This window comes from Choristoneura fumiferana, chromosome 5, assembly GCF_025370935.1.
Source record: "Choristoneura fumiferana chromosome 5, NRCan_CFum_1, whole genome shotgun sequence".
Classification (NCBI taxonomy): Eukaryota; Metazoa; Arthropoda; class Insecta; order Lepidoptera; family Tortricidae; genus Choristoneura; species Choristoneura fumiferana.
In genome coordinates this window covers 14,479,129-14,497,269 of record NC_133476.1, presented here as the reverse complement: position 1 = coordinate 14,497,269, position 18,141 = coordinate 14,479,129, and the positions used below count along the sequence as shown (strand labels likewise).

Here is an 18,141-nt window from a genome sequence, read left to right as displayed (position 1 = left end):
GTCAGCGTACTAATAATGTGTACAGTCACCAACAACAATATGTGACACAACAAAGCGTGCTTAAATATCTAATACGACTCTATTTCTAGGGCCGGTAGGTAGGAAGATATTTTTGCACGCTCCGCTGTGGCAGATATTAATGCAGGTGACTGTACTAATATCATTCTATAACACGATTTGTGTTAACAGTTACTTGATACTAGTTACTGCAGATAAAGCTTGAGTACAGATAATAAACACTGAGTTCGTCTAAACTCAGCATAAGGCACGTGATTCGGTTCAGTGGCGCTACTTCGAGAGTAAATAACCAAACAAACCGTAGTTTCTATCTCAACGAGCCTGTTTCCCGTCTTCACGTTTCGTATTTACTGTGTGCGTTCACGGTACAGTTACCCTTGCAGTTTTCTTTATTGTAATTGCTTTTTTATATTACAAGTTTTTTATGAGTTACGAGGCTTATCTGGCCGAGATATCACTGAGATGAGTTGTTTCTTAAGTAAAGTTAAAAGGTGTACTCTTTATTTGTACAAAAACACGAGATAAGTAAACCTCTGAAACAGTTTAATGCACATTTTTTTACAAATTATTACTATTGTTAACGGTTATACTCGGTAAAGATGGCGTCTTCACGCTTTTATTAGATTGTATAGAGTATTATGAACGACAATAACATAAGACATGTTTGCGGGCTTAATAGTATCATAAAACTTTTATGACATTTATTCCCATCTGCCTTTAGATCTACGGATCTACCGTACTGTGTGTTGCCAGTCACTGCCACTATCACTGCAAGTTGCCAGTATAGCGATCGCATTCACCATCTCTTTCTACCCTCATCCTCATTCTGTACCGTGTGACAGAAAGAAGTGATGAAAACGATTGCGATTCCGAGTGCGTTAGCGTTGATAAAAAGGCCTTTGGTCCAAAAACACAAAAGACTGATTTGGCCGGATATTTAACCCGTAAAACTGTTGCCTTTTTGAATAGCTAATCATAGTTTGTTTAAATCTGGAAATATGTTCTGACACACATATTATGTTCTCGAATTTCGACTCGCGTGGCGTGCCGGACAAAAAGTGTAGCAAAATCCCGACAGGCCGGACGAGAAAATATTCGGCCGGATACGACCTTAAAAAGCCAAGTAGGTACGAGTATGTCTAAAGTTGTCAACCCCGCAAAATAATCTAGTAAGCATCACATAAGTAATAGTCTTACGGCATAGAAATATCACAATAAGTTAAAAGCGCGGAGTGCCGATATGGCTAAAGAGCCAGATATCTATTTTCCTGGCTCAATTTGTAACGAAGCACCGTTCGAATTATTGCATGCAGAGATTTGGCCTCAAAAACAATTATATTTAGCTGATGAGTAGGTAGTTAGGATGAAAAACTATGAAAAACCGAAAAAACAAACGTGAAAAGTAGGCATGGGTCCTAGAAGAAATATTAACGATGCAGTTAATATTCTTCATTTGTTCAGTGGTATCCCATTAGCCCACATCCACGCAGTTCACGTAACAAGCACTTGATTTTCAACGGCCACGCCACGCTAAGCACTGATGATGGATCACCCGAATATTCAGTCTTCACCTCGTTTGTAACAATCATCACCTTACATTGATTATAAGACCGTAACTTTGGATAAGCGATTAGACTGTTTTTGCATGCAATGAATTAACGGAGCGCGGTGAAACGGATTTTAATGACTTCTAGTTTTGCGTTTATTCGCAACCTTTTGTAGGACAAAGCTAGTAATAAGATAAATATGTAGAAAAGGCACACGAGCTTAAAGCGTCTTTAAGACTGAAAATTATTATTATTTATTAACACGCTCAATAGCTTTCTTTGGATCAATATGTAACGGATCTATGAACTCGATTTGCAACCACGTCTTATTGTAATATTGACACGAAACTCGGCAATTATGCATAATTCTGATGATAATATCATAACTAAATATACCGGGTGGGCCCTGTAACAGGCGCAAAAAATTAAAACACAGGTACTGCTACTCAAACGGAACCTTTTTAGATATGCAACTTTCAAAAATTTTGTAATTTTATCTATAATATATGTTTATTCCAAACAAATTAAATGGAATTTTCAATGTACGGCATCCAATAGCCTAAATGACATCGCCTGTCACGTAACAAAATGACGGATTTCGCAATACATTGCTTGTCAAATTAAACTTTAAACAACAATAAAAATCATCATACAAGTTATTATTTTAAAAAGTTGTAGAACTAAATTAGCTCAAGATGAAGAGTGGAAGCTGTGGTTTTATAATTTTGCTCCAGTTACAGGGCCCAACTTGTATAAGTAGTACCGTTGATTCATGCCTGGAGCACTGGAACTTCCATGACAGAACAACGTAACCTAGTATTTTGACCAAAAATGGTGTCCAAGGTCCGATGATACTGCAGTCAGGCAGGATCTCCAATGTATAGAACAAACGTAACCTTACCGTGTTTGAGCTTGTTAGAATAATATTAGGGTGTACTTTGGCCAAGCCAAGGATGGTACCCTCAGGGTCGGATGACGGAGCGTATTTCTTAGTCTTTTCAACTAAAATAGTTTTTTCCCAGCTGTCTTTAACAAAAAAATTTATCCAAAAAATGTGTTACGTGTGGATTAAGACTTTAAAAAATAAATAATTGTGCAGGCGGCCGCTCGATTTCAGAAGGAAAAACGCACGATATTTATTTTTGTGACCAATAAAAAAGTGCTTATTAACATATGTGTGATCACATATTACAATACCAGCATTGAGGAAAATCCAACGTGTGTTCATTCTCTTCACCCACAATATTCGTAGAAGGTAATATAGGGCTCGTATGACAGATCCGTTATGAGGATAGAGCGCTCGTCCTATACATGCCTGTATAAGGCGAGGTCCTTTTACGTCGCAAATATCCGATAATCGCCAACAAAGTATACCTAGTCAACTTGGAATATAACTTCTGTCGTATAAACATCATATAGGTATTATTGAATCACATACAAAGTGATAATTACTTATGTGCTTTAAACCGATAAACGATGAGGGTTTTCACAACGGTGAAATATCGCTAGATGGAGTTAGGTTAGGTTAGGTCCGTTTGAAATTTGACGTTTGTTTGCGATTGGCTCATTTTGTTATTTAACCAATCACGAGCAAACGTCAAACGTCAAACGGAGTACACGATACTAACGCCATCTAGCAATATTTCGCCTCTGTGAAAACCCTCATAGTAATTTTGATTATTTTCACCCGACTGCGAAGAAGGAGGGTTATGTGTTTGGCGCGTATGTATAATATGTATGTATGCCTATTCCTATGTCCTCTTGTAACTACTCAACGGCCGAACCGATTTTGATAAATGATACGTCATTGGATTTGTCTTGATGACGCGAGTGACACTGAGTACATGCAATTCTTAAAAAAAACAAAATGGCGGATTTTTGGCGACAAATTGTAAGTTTTACAAAAATGTTTTTTATTCTAACCTATCGAGTGGGGTATCAATTGAAAGCTAATAATTAGCCTATTCTAAATATATATGGGTTACAATAGTTTTAATCTACCATATTCACAGAAATAAAAAAAGTGTGAAATAAAACAATAAATTAAAAAAATCAAAAAACCCGACTGCCTTAAAAATACTAAAAAGAAGAAAATAAGTCTAGTGGGCTAGAAATTTGTAAAGTAGTTAACTTAAAGTTCAACAGTCGAGACCCATTGAAATCGCTACGCTCAAAAATTCTTACCAAATGGGTCCCGACTGTTGAACTTGTAAGTTGCAGGTGGCAGGACCTTGTGCAAGGTCCGCCCGGATTGCTACCATCCTGCTGTGAAGCAGCAGTGCTTGCACTGTTGTGTTTCGGCGTGGAGAGTAAGACAGCCGGTGAAATTACTGGCACTTGAGGATCCCATCTTAGGCCTCTAGGTTGGCAACGCATCTGTAATACCCTGGTGTTGCAGATTTTTATGGGCGGTGGTGATCTCTTATCATCAGGAGACCCACTTGCTCGTTTGCCATTCAGTCGAATAAAAAATAAGCTACTTAACAAAGTTCTAGCCCACTAGACTTGTTTTCGTCTTTGTACTTAGTGTTTTTTAAGGCAGTCGGGTTTTTGATTTTTTAATTTATTGTTTTATTGTTTAATGATGTAACTGTCACGCCTCTCAAGTCACACCTTTTATTTGTACCTCACTGTAATGATAAACATTACTAAAAGTCATTGTCCAAGGCCATAGGCGATAACAACATTTATCTACGCTTGTGGTATACATAGATATATATTTACAGGTAAGTTTCGATAAAACGTATCAAAAATAGTAACAGGATATTGCTACATTTAGGTGGTCATAAATTCAAATGAGTTCGTATCACCTTGGTATCACCACTAGATGCTCGAGTTACCACTAGATTAAATGACTAGGAACTCTAGGAACTTAGTATTAAGGCGACCGGAAGGCAATATAAGTACTTGATGTCAGTTGATGTACCATCAGCCAAATAAGTGCTCTATCAATTCTTAAACGAGTTCCTATCAAATGAATATATGTAGCTAAAGTCGATCTTTCTAGTTGACAGACACTTGGTATTATTGTTTTATGACATGCAAACGATTATTAACTTGAGGGTGATAGACCACATATTTGGCTGATGGTACATACCTAAGTATTTAAAGTACGTAGTACATGCTGAGTCAGCGCCTATTCTAGACATCGTCGCAGGGCTCTCAATTTATCAATTTAAACAATAATAAGTGAACTTTATTTTGGTGCTAGTTTTAAGTTAAAGGTATTATTGTATATTTTCTATTGTACTTTGAGCTTTGTATGCTGTTTTGAATAAAGATTCTATCTATCTATCTATCTATCTACAAGAAAAATAAGATATTATGGGGCTGTTTCACCATCCATTGATTAGCGTTAACCGACGGTTAAATGTGATGCCGTCTCCGTCTATTCGAACAAAACAAATAGATCAAAAAGAAACAAAACTAATCAATGGATCGTGAAACAGCCCCTATGTCTACTAGTCTTCTAATGTTATGAATAAGCAGATTTTGAAGATGTATTGGATATTTAAATAGACGAGCGAGACAACGGATTGAGATGAAACTTAGAGTACAGATATGAAAATCCCGATAGTCCGTCCATGTGGTGATAATTAAAAAAACAGAAGAGTAGAGAGTGCTGAATAGCCAAGGCTTTTAAGAGGACTTGTTAATTTCGTCTTCAATTAAAAGATGGCGTTGTTAGAACGAGCGCAATAAATGATTCTCCGTTCCTTTCAGAGCCTTTGAGCCCTTTCTGAGAATACAAAAAAAACGAAATTATTTGGCTGAACTAAAAAGCTGGTGGGACAGACGGAAAACAACCGTAACTTCGCTCACCCGCGACCTAAAGACAGCTACCTCTATGCAAGATGCGAGTCCATTCAGTTCCTCCACCTCCCTCCACACTGTAAGAACACGCACAAATCACACAAACCCATCTATCACCACCACCACCACCACACTACACTGACGCGTTTCGAACTCAACCACAGCTCATCTTCAGAGCAACACTACCGTACACCACGCTACGTGGTAATTATTTTATTTACTAAGTTAATTTAACCCCAACTTTTACCCTAGTAGAAATACATCCTACTGCTGGGCACATGCTTCTTCCCAGAATAAGAGGATTTGGGCTGAAATTTTCACGCAAGCTCATTGCGGATTAATTTAAAACTTCACGTACACTTTGGAATTGCTACGCAGTAGTGTTCAGGTTGCTTTGTATTGTTTTTCACTACCGAAAAGCTGTTAATTCGCAAAATTTAAAAAAAATAAGAGGCACATGACATCTCATGTGTTCTTACTTTCAGTCTTCATTTATTTCTGATCCGCTCGAAGCGTACCATCTTCACTCACTTGTCTTGTCCCAAATACGAGGCGTATCCTCTCAAGTAGGTATATGCGCTGAATCGAATCGACCTTGACTTTGTCTAGAGATAATCTCAAAAAGTCAAACGGAAAGTCACGCACATCATAGGTACCTACTTTTCACGGCTTGTCTATGGTGTGCCAAATCCAATAACGCAAGTGCGCTATTGTAATCTCCATTTTGGGATTATCGTGTCAGACCTACATCTTGATAAAGATAATAAGTTTATTAAAGTCTGCACACTTTTTTCTGCACGCTCCCAATTTTTTGTGATTTGCCTAAGTGCTAAATGCTTTTTCATTTTTCGAATCGAAAGATTTGTGAGTTAACTGACCCTGGTGTTCTAGATTACCTATCCGATTGAATTTTGTAACAAATACAATTTTTTTAAAAGAGGACAATCAATGCGTACATATGCGAAATATATAAAAATTAGAAATTTCAAAATTAGATTTACCATTTCTTGAAGAAATTGATTCTAAGTCGCTACATAGAGTGGTCGTGGTCATCGAATGAGGATCAATACGGTATTTGACAACTCCTGAATTTGTCATGTCTTATACTATATTATTATGAAAATATAGGTGTATAGCTATAGCGAACGGTGTATAAACAGTGTTTAGCGAGGAGAAAACTTAAATCGGTTGATAATTGCAATTATAGTGATTTTTTCAAATATACCTGTCTCTTTCTCACACGCTTTTCTCTATGCAGCAAGTATGGCGCTACTTGCGTGTGACGCCATATGCAAGTACGTCTTTCCCTGTCTAATCTTGAATTTTAAACCTTTATAACTTTGTTATTTGTAAAGGTAGCTTAAAATGGTTTCTCTATTCGATAACAGGCATTGTGAAGTTTTAATTTATGACACATCTAAAAAATAGTCAAATACCGTATTGAAACGTCATAACGAATTTCTTGATAAAATAGTGTGGTGTTTCTCCTTTACCTTCCCCATAGAGTTGGATTCCGGAGTTTGAGTGGGCAATATAGAGTGCCGATGCCCACTCTTACATGAGATTCTTTACGGCCTTTTCACACAACGTTTTTTTATAAGGTTTTTTTTAGTTTCACCTGTATACCTATTTGTTTGTTTGGGTCAAATCTTGGAAGCTAAATTTGACCCACTTCCAGTAATCCGATCGACTTGAAATTTGGCATACTTATGTAAATTTGGTGACAATACATTAATCTGGTAGTGACAGGTTGGTGGTCCTGCCAGGATCGTCTCCGCAGGAAGGAACTCCTCAATGGTTAATAGTACCAACTTGAAATTTGGTACGGATATGTACTTAGTTTAGATGACAATGCAAGTACAGTCAACAAAAAGCTTGTATTAAAAATGAAATTTTTAACAAAAACTTATTTTAACTTGCCGTTGACGCGCGTATGTATCGATACAAACGCAATACGCACGCGAGTTGTACGAGTATGTAAGACTATGAAAAGAAAAATGCGCTGTCAACGCGCGTTTCTAAGACGGCGTGATTAAAGGACGCAGTGTGCTAAGGCTTATTAGTCTTTTATGACACCCATGGGAAGAGATCATCATCATCAGCCCACAGCAGTCCACTGCTGGACATAAGCCTCTTCCATGGGGCGCCACAACACTCTGTCTGGCCAGCGGCCCTCTTAAGAAGAGACGAGAAGAGATGAATAAGGGAATGTGTCCATCCTATTCTTAAACCGGGCATAGCACAGACTGAAAATTAATTACCTTATTGTAGATAATATTGCCCCTTTTATTGTCCCGTTACAGGTTAATTTACTGTTTCATTAACTCATTACGCATACAAAGAAAACGAAGTGAAAGTATTAAAATTGTGTGTTGATTTCTAATGGATATATGCAAAACAGTAATTATTATCATCATAAATTAAAACCAGAAATAATCAGGTGTCGATTGGCAAATGATTCATTAAGTAGTTACCGATTAAGGCTTGCGGAACTTGGGTTTCGTTTAAAATCGTCGGTGATCATTCAGCCATGTAAATTGCATGCATATTTATACACCTATCACCTAACCCGCCTATTTCCTTGTGAATGATTGCATACCTATATGTCATCACCAGTTAGTTGAATGTTCGAAAGTTGTAAAACATACTTTACGCATTTTTCGCAAGCTTCCGTGTCTTTTTTTTGCTCTTTTCGTGGCGCTTAATCACTTGGCTATTAAAAACAACGCTGGGTGAATTATCTAAAAAAACTACGTTTCTTTTAGAATACCATTTTAAATTTCTAAAATGATTAGTATTGCTGGAAATCGATTAGAAGTAAATCAATAAGCAATAAACAGTTCAGAATGTGTTTCCTATTTTACATAGATCCTCATTGAATGCAAATCAGACACGCCTTCATCGTGGAATACGTGGACAATGACCAGACTTTTATTTAAGTAATCAAACTAAATATACATTCAAACCTACTAAACAACCGTCGGTTTCATTTTATCAACCGCATAAGTTTTTAATGGTAACTTAAGTGTACAATAAACATCGCCTTGATTACTCTTGTACGCCTTTTCATTTCAGACTCTACGTTCTTTGCGTTTAAATACAGCTCCGTTTACTTAGTTAATGAAATGATTTATTAGAGGATGCGTTTAGTTGACATTTCCGGATAAGTTACATTACTTTAATTTGTATTTAATTTAGAGTAATGGAACCGGTTTTCAGTTTTACAAGTAGTTACTTCATATACGTTTTTAAATTCAGATCAATAGTTTAATTATTAGTGCATGAATTAATGATATAATTAAATTATGTACTTTAATGCTTAACACATGCAGTATCTTATTAATTAGAATATCTTAATATGTTAAAATCATGTAACAAGATAGGTACCTTCATAATCAATTTCGCTATGATTTCTTTGGCAAGTATATGGGATGTCAACATGACATTAGTACTTCAAAGGTTCCACCCACCACCCACCCTGGTAATTCAGTTTTCTCCACAGTGATTTTGATTTAATATATCTCTGAATGCACTATACTCTAACATTCAGATGATAATATTTTGTTGAAAAACTAATTTGGTTAATAAATGCTATTCAGGATTCGTGACACAATTTAAATAATGCTTTATTTGAATTTAGAATGCACTTAATAATATGTTTTTTTTTTCTTTTACAGCTACGTTGTTGGGTTCAGAGTGCGTGGTATCGGAGCAATGTACCCTCAAGGTCGCCTACAGTGCGTGCTTGGAAGGCGTCTGCCGCTGCACAGACGGTCATCTCCAGTTCAGAAAACACACATGCCTCTCCCGTAAGTGTACTTTGTACAATTTTCTGAAATATAATAGAGGTAACACGTTGAAGACCAAATGCGTGCCAATTAAGTCTTCCGAGTACGCGTCCACAAAAAGAAATGTCTAAATCCAAAGACTAGATCCATGAGTAGCTATTTACGAGTACGCTAATGCTACTTAATAGCTCAAATACGTATTTTTGTAAGAAAGCTGAAAATACGGGCATTTTAATGTCACAAATGTAGTTTAAGAACCTGAATACCTATTCCACTAAATACGTCTCACCTCTAAAAAATACTTGTCTTCGAAACGATGAAACGATTGTAACTCTAGGCAAGTTTTATGAATAGAATCTCAGGTACAACTGGCAGCGAGCTATCGACTTATACATTCCGTATTTTGCTAATTAAGTCTGTGCTTTGAGCGTCTCGACCGCGCAATGAAGAGTGAATTTATTCACTGCTCCGCTACTCGCTAGTCGAGCTTATTCGTAAACAAATATTATAAATGTGAAAGTAGGCTTTTTATTCCGATATTCCCGCGGGATCCATCCAATATCGTAAAATATTAACCACTAAGTCTAGAGTCATGAAATTTTGCAAACGTAGGTAAATTAAGACGGAATTATGTCGTTTTTTTGGGAATCCTCATTGAATTAACAAAAAATTCCGTAACCTATTTCGACTGCCGAATCAAATGGTTTACGCGAGTGAAAAGTTGTAAACGACTCACGGCTTTAATTGTTTGTACTGTGTTTCTCCCATAGTTTCTTATCCAGATCAACACAAGGCAAAGCCGCTGCGGTATAATTTGCAGGACATTCATGCGGTGTACGCAGGTTAATTAAGAACTTATCTTCAACGCTTCGAAGAGATAAAATTAAAAGCCATTATGTTTCTATTTAAGTTTATTTACGCAGAAACTATCAACTAGTGATGCGAGTTTTTTTTAAGGACATTCTACGAGTAAGTAGCGCTCTTACTTGCCTGGTAAAGCAAATCGACGGAAAAAAGTTCATATAGCCAGTTCTCCTAATTTGGGCGACTAATGATTGAAAGACATTGACATTCGTGAAAGAACGTTCGCGCTCAAGGACTCCATATACTCGCTTACCGACTCGGAAAGCGTAACAACTGCGAAGGCAATTACCCTAACAATTTGTCCTCCGCCACACACACTCACTTTCCGTTTCATCGGCGCGGGCCGAGCTCGAGCCGATCTCATGCCGAATTGACCAAGTCACGGAGAATTACTGGACTGCATCGAACGCCGATACGATAAGTCGCCGTGTAATTCTATAAATCGGGAAGATGTGTGTCGGCGTCGCTATGGGGAAACACGAGGTCACGAGAACGGAAGCTTTTATGTTTTGGTGCCATCATTAGTAGGTAATTGGTACGCGTGTACCCAGTAGGTAGGTCTAGGACATTTTAGGTATCGTAGAGTGGTGGTAATAACTTATTTAATAAATTCATACAAATGATTATTTAAGTAGGTATATAAAAGAATAAAACACATAAAGTTAACTAAAACGTGGTTCCTCTTCCAAACTAACCTACCTACCTTGCATGTTTCCTTACCTTAACAAGGTATGTAGAGTTGCAAAATTATACTTTGACTTAACTTTATAACTTACTAATGTTTATGTAGTAGTTAAATTTAAATTCCGGGATTTTACTAAATTCCCATGGGGATTCCTGAATATTTACATCGTGCGTGATCTTCATTGACATTGCACTGAAAACAACTGTGCCTTAACTTAAGTCTTAAGTTAAGTTAAAATTTTGAGATTTTATCCTGATCCCGTAGCCTAGGTAGGTATGTGTTATTCCAAATATTATCTACCTACATAAGTAGGTAAAAGTACCAAATTTCATCCAAATCAGTCTGGCCGCTATAACACGCGAAGAAGTAACAAACATACGCACAAACTTTCGCATTTACCTATAATATTAGTGGGATATCCTAAGTCGCTACATTCTGGTGGCATGCTCGGCGCGAATAGACAAGAGATGCGGATATACGTTAATTAAATCTTGATACTTACTTCTGAGACGAGGCCTGTGCCCAGCAGTGGGACGTATATAGGCTGGGATGACTTACTAAACATTATACATACTTAACGGTTTAAATCAAGTTTAAGACAATTTATGCCAACAGAAAAGTTTAGTTTTGTACGCAATCCGCAACATTTCCCAATAAAGTGAGTGGACGCGCTCTTAATAGTGCATCATTTCCGTGAACGGAGTCGGTCTGTGAGAAAACGAGGTAATTGTTCATTCGACTCACCGGCAAAGTCATGTGAACCTCACTTATTACCGCCAATAACGCCACTATTATGATCTTATTGTGTGAATTAGGTATACCACTTATAGCTGCGTCTAGAATGCTTTAAATAACCATGTTTACTCCATTGCGGGATGACAGCGTTATCGAATGCTAATAATTATTATTAATTACTGCAGAGGCCGGGAAAGAAAGGCTTGCAGGCCGATAGGTATACGAGGCTGGCATGTTCTTTCACGCCGAGGCTTGTATAGTGCTTTTCTCAAACATGCACTAAAAGAAATAAAAACCCCCAGAAATCGAATGTTTTATTAGTAAAACAATTAAAATTGTACCAGACTCAAATTATAACTGCCATCTATATTAGTGTTCATTTCAATCTAACATGATTTTTTAAAACGTTAAAATAATCCCAATAAAATCAAATTGCTATAAAACATGTAGATATAACGGACTGCAAAAAAAAACACGTTTCTAAACGAAACTTTTGAAAAGACAATGGAACTTACTAGCAAAATGGCTAAAGCCCAAGTCGTCAATAAAAAATAAGACAATGACACTTGTCAATTTTCCCGCCAAAATTTTTTTTATTGTGTTTGCTGTTCGGCTATTAGGGCCATACTCGTAATACACGAACTGCATCCCATTTAATCAGCAACATTAATACTTTATTATGTAAATTAAATTGTAATTTGACGTAAAACGCGTCGGTAATATTTACATATAGAATATTCATACTCCTGTGAATTTATTCAGTAGCTAATAAATGAACCATAGAAATTATAATATTTTGAAGCCTGTTTTATGGAATACAACATAAACATTACATAGCATGTTTGAGAAAAAGTATAAAAATGCATAATAAGTCACCACTTACAGGACGGTGTTGCAACAGAGTATTGGTTTTCGATTAATCAAAGACTTTATCTGTTTTTATTAATTTGGTCTTCAAATGGCATCATCACTAAATTTCCACAGAGAACTTTACCATAATATGTAACTAGAGCCCAAATAATTTCGAATGAACCAATACCACTTGGTTCACAAACTTAATAACTCTAACAATACCTTCTGATTGTCCGATTCAAACGGAATAAGTAGGCGAGTCCTACATAAAAGAATCACCAGCGATTATCAAGTCAGACTTTTGATATTTGAATAACCAACGACGAAGGCTTCGCTGCTGATGGCTATCTAGGTCGTGAACACGACCGGAGGCAGGTCGCGACGCGACCATAAAAAACAGTACCAAGTACAGCGGTGCGTGCCATACTGCTCCTGATTACCATATAATGGGCGATCATATTACCATTTGAGAATTTACATTCACTACGTTTAATCAAATTGGCGTCGTTATACGATTAGAATATTTGCATTGTAAATCGGTTGGCGTTCTTAACACTACCGATTATATAAGTCTGTTTATTTACAGAATTTCCCTATTGGGTTTAAAGAAATACCTTGAGTGAGACTCATGAGCAAGGGCCTTTGGAAAACTCTGCCATGAAATAGTTATATTTCGCGCTGAATAATAAATAACACAGTATCTACTAAACGTAGTCACACAAACAGCTGTTTACAACTGTACATTGAGTATTAGAACGTTAGCAGACCATCGCGTATGGTCAGCATGGAGGAAATTGCCGTCTGCAACCAATCATTAATACTAGCACGTTCCATAAGTTTACTGTAAAACACTGTAAATGAAGACAAGAATGTATTCAAATACGTTAAGTTTATGTTCTTGTATTAAGTATATTATGAGTGTGATTGTATCGTTCCAGCTGCACCGCCTGGTCACGTGTGCTACAGCAACGAACACTGTCGATTATGGGACAGAGAAAGTCACTGTGAATTCGTTATACCAAATCTTTTCGGAAGATGCTCTTGCAACGCATTTTACCGATTAACCGGCGATAAATGTGTTGCACAAAAAGCACCGACCTACGTCACGGAAGCGGTCGTAGCCGAACAAGAGCCATTAATAGTCGACGCCAATGGAACTATAATAGACAATACCTTTAACTATAAATCTCCGACTTCGCCAGTGTTCGTAAGTTCTAGTTCAGGAGATAACAAAGGTGCATCTAATACTATTACCGATCCAGCAGAAGACGTCAAACCCAGTAACTTGCCGATGTTCACCAATAAAAACGAAATACTCAGCACTCAAGAAGACAGCCCTTTAATGCAGGCTGTTATGAAAGTTCCTGAACCATCGAAAAAATTGCCAGTTTCAAATCGCAAAGAAGGTGACCCCAATGAAACCATTGGAGTAGGTGAATTAACGGCCAATCTTCATGCGAATGATCAACCCATCTATAGAGTTGTAACGCAGCCGTCTGTCGAAAAGAAAAGTAACAAAAAGAGCGGAACGTCAAAGGACCAGCAAAAGCCGTACAAAACGGGACATCAAAAGAAATCATCGTTAAAAGGTTAGTTGCTATTTGAATGCGCTTCGTACTGATATTAAATGGCCAGTTATACAAATTACCCAACGTTATGTTTGCGTTCTCCAGATAAACACCGTATCCGAGCAGATTCCGTTGTTGATATGGGACCCGCTTCGCTCGGCATGCCTTGCCTGACGGACTCACAGTGTCATCTAGTTGACCCTTATACTCGCTGTGTCAACAAGAGGTGTGATTGCGCTTATCGGACTAACTCCACTTCGGCTTGCTCTGCAAGGAATAGAGGGTGCTTACCGGGAACATTCCAGGTAAAAGAATAACTATTCTAAAAAGATATAGCTACGCCCCAGGAATTTAACTTTATGGCTATTAGCCATGCTTGGAGTAGAGTAGGTATACGAAGAATACTCAACACAGAATGTTGAGGAGCCAGGTTTGATTCCTGAACCATAGCTAATCTTTTCTGGTTTTAAGATTGTTTTTTTGGAATCTTTTTGTATTTTTTAGTTTAATTCCAAATTTTTAGTTACTTTTACGGTCATACAAGCTAAGATATGTGGTGCATAGGAGAAATTCGTGTCTATATCACTGTCCAGTGGTGGTGTAGTGGCACGGAATGCCGAAGACCTGGGTTCGATTCCCAGCGCTGGTCTTATTTTTCTGGTTTTTCTATGCATCTATATTTTAGTTTGTATTTTCGATATGGGTTTTTTATCTGTTTTTTTCAATGCATTCTAGTTACGTTATTATGTAATGAAATGAATGAAAATAAAATGCGTTAGTAACGGGAAACCGTAAAAATAATACAAAAAGCGGGAAGTAAAAAAAAAATGGAACCGACTTCAAAAATCTTGAAAGTTGGTTCCATTTTTTGTAAGTGCATCTCACAACGATTCCATTAAGCTCAAACACAGCATAGTTATATTATTTTATAACAGAGTACCGGTACCTACGGTCTTCTATATCAGGGTCCAGTTCACCAAATGATACTTTCTGAATGTTATTACTTGACTTGACGTTAAAAATGCCAAAATCGCTATAGGTGTGCTTTAAAAATTCGAGGGTTGCCCTCGATTTCTCGTTGATCCCATCATCAGATCCTGACTTGGTGTCAATGGGACCACCTCGGAAGTATTTCCTTTAGAACTAAAAAAGAACTTTGAAATTCGGCCCACAATTGGCGGAGTTATCGCGTAACAAACATACAAAAAAACATACACTCGTATTGAGAACCTCCTCCTTTTTTGAAGTCGGTTAAAAAACCGTAGTTCAACAGTGATTTACGAGTATTACTTATATAGTTATCAGTCAGTATAGGTAAAGTGAAAATATATTAATGCAATATATTTCCTCATCATCATCATAGCTTACGTAATAAATAATAATAATAGATAGTACAACAAGAGCATAAAACGAGCCATTTTACCCGATACGTTCATATAGGCATCCGAGCCGGTACGGCGAGGGTGAATAGACACGTCGAGGGGGAAATGGGTTTAATGCTCGAGTTTTACACTCCTCTTTTCATTTCGATTGCGAGAAGATGAAATAACAACAGTAGAAACATTGTTCGCTTACTTACTAGGTACCTTTTATTTTTCATGCATTGCTATACATAAATATTTAGTTTTCTTGATTAATTTTGATTTATTTGATTGATATAACGTTTTAAACTCTCGTGATTTTCACTCATAGTCAAAATACCACGCACAGGACTTATCACGCTAACACACACGAGTAATATTTACCTCGACGTTACGGCAACATTACAGTGGCCGTGGTCACGAGTAGACGTCTACTGTGTGTGTTAGCGTTATAAGTCCTGTGCGTGGTATTTTGATTATTTGATTATTTTTTTAGTTTTATAAAGATTAAAAATTATTAAAAAAATATCTGTTTGCTGTTTGCTGTGGCCTGATTGCCTTGGTCTTTGACGAAGATTTTACTTTATGCATTAGAGCATAAAAAGTAATTTTATGTCGCCTAGATCCAGCATAAACACGAACTTTACGAGCATGAGAAGTGAAAAAGTAATTTATTTCAGTGCCGGTCAACTGGGGCGTGTATAAGTTGGTACTTTGTCTGCGACGGCCGAAAGGACTGCCCTGATGGATCGGACGAAACGTGTCAAGGTACTGGTAAAGGTAATTATTGCACACTATCTTTTTTGCACGACTTCTTTATATTTTCAGTCTCTAATTCTTCGGCTTGAGATCTTTACCTTTCGGGTAGCAATAAGATTAATTGTAGTCGTGTTCTAATGTACCCGCGCTGGCACTACCCACATTAGAGTTGACGTTCAGTACTCTGTCTCGAGTCCTTCATATGCATCTCATTGCTTTACATTATAGAGATCACTTACAAAGTATACATATTTACCTACCGAGTGCCAATTTTTACACGACCGTCCAACGAAAGAAACGTATATATTTTTTTTACAAAATTGTGAAAAAACGCAGTCGCGTGCCTCCGCGTTTCGTCGCAAGCGTCGTTTAATGTTATTCAAACGACATGGCTATAATTCCCTCATGGCTCGTTATTATACTCCATTTTGAACATACTCGTTCTCCTTAGTAACGGGTTGCGAACCGGTTGATGGTAATTCGCGTCATAAAGACATTGATAATGACCACTCAAAGGCGATACCGTTTACTGTTCCTGGTTCTAATCACCTTAGTGGTTAAATCACTCAATCAAAACCTACTCTGTTAACAGAAGAGCTTAGGTCAAGCTTATAATTGAAGCTTAGGAATGGTACAGTCACCAGCACCAATATCTGACACAACAAGCGTGTATAAATATCTGATACGACTCTATTTCTAGGGCCGGAAGGACGTGTCAGATATTTTTGCACGCTACTCTGTGGCAGATATTAATGCTGGTATGTCAGTAGCCTCCTAGAAACATTTTATTTCCTCTAAATAACGAAGATGTCATCATCATCCTCATCATCAGTGGAACGTATATAGGCTGCTATATACGTTCCAAAGTTGGGCGCAAGCCTCCCCATATAATGAGGCTTGGGCCGCAGTGCGGATTAGGAACTCTACACACATTATTCGTTCACGTGTGGTTCCGTCACGATGTTTTCCTTCAACGTAAAGCCCGTGGTACGAATGTAATTTCGCCCTTGAATTCCGAAAAACTCAAAATTGCGAGCGAGCCCGGGCTCGAGAGACCATAGGTCAGATCACTAGGCTACCATGAATTACGTATACAATGAAAATGTATTGTGAATAGTTGACATTTGTAATCCGATATGTACTGTAATCACTGATGTATCAGATGGCACCGGCGAGCGATGTCCCATGCACGCATTCCGGTGCGGAGGCGTCGGATCGCGGTGCGTGTCACGAGCGGCACGGTGCGACGGCACACCGCAATGCCCCGGTGGAGAAGATGAGAGGAACTGCAGGGCCACCAGGAGAAAGGGGTAAGGAATTGTTGGATTACATTATGTCAGCTTTTCCGCTGCTCCACACGTTGGTTCCGCTGTCAAATAAAACGAAGCGAAGGGTCTACGCCGGACCCTCGGACCCGACTCAACGGGCCGGTGAAGGCGAGAGGAATTGCAGGGCCACCAGGAGAAAGGGGTAAGAAACTGTGGTACTATGTCTGTGTCAGCATTCCCGCTGCTCCTATATGTTTGTTCTGCTGTGAAGCGAACTGAAGCGAAGGTTCACGCGGTAATGTCCTGGTGGAGAAGATGAGAGGAACTGCAGAGCCACCAGGAGAAAGGAGTTAAGGAAATATTGTACCATATTATGTAAGAAAGACTGCTTTGTGCGTAACTTGGATAATGTGTAGAATAATGTACTCTTTTCAAATTCCAGGTGCCCCCGGCATACGTTCCGTTGCGGCTCTGGCGAGTGTCTGCCAGAGTACGAGTTCTGTAATGCAATAGTGTCTTGCAAGGATGCTTCCGATGAGCCCCCGCATCTTTGTAACGAACAATCGAGGTGACCTACCCTTTAAGAGACAGAAATAATGCCACAAAACCATAGTTGAAAGATATTTAAGAAGAAATAATGAATGGGATAAAATCGTCGATGCATTACTCCTTGTTAAGCACCATAAGTGTATATGGTTTTGTATGTATAAACCACTGGAGCTAAAGATTAAAAATTTAGCGGACGTATTTGTTGAAGTTCATAGATATGGACTAAGGAGTGATTTTTGGAAATTCCGACGTGATAGCAAGATAGCCAGTCTTTCAGTCTTCCATGGAAACGAAGTTGAGATGAAACTAGTTCACTAACAAAAACGAAATAAGC

The 18,141-nt window shown here is 38.0% G+C and overlaps 1 protein-coding gene across 2 annotated transcripts in view; it reads left to right on the top strand.

Moving 5' to 3' along the window:
* Positions 1 to 18,141, top strand: part of LOC141428248 (uncharacterized) — a 58,282-nt gene that overhangs the window by 35,904 nt on the left and 4,237 nt on the right. Inside the window, exons 3-8 of one of the 2 annotated variants that reach the window (XM_074088126.1) lie at positions 9,056 to 9,187; positions 13,241 to 13,891; positions 13,976 to 14,175; positions 15,912 to 15,999; positions 17,153 to 17,300; positions 17,701 to 17,826. In XM_074088126.1, coding sequence (XP_073944227.1) covers positions 9,056 to 9,187; positions 13,241 to 13,891; positions 13,976 to 14,175; positions 15,912 to 15,999; positions 17,153 to 17,300; positions 17,701 to 17,826 — 1,345 coding nt within the window. Of the gene's footprint in view, positions 1 to 9,055; positions 9,188 to 13,240; positions 13,892 to 13,975; positions 14,176 to 15,911; positions 16,012 to 17,152; positions 17,301 to 17,700; positions 17,827 to 18,141 lie in introns of both variants that reach the window. The other variant, XM_074088125.1, reaches the window with a different exon arrangement.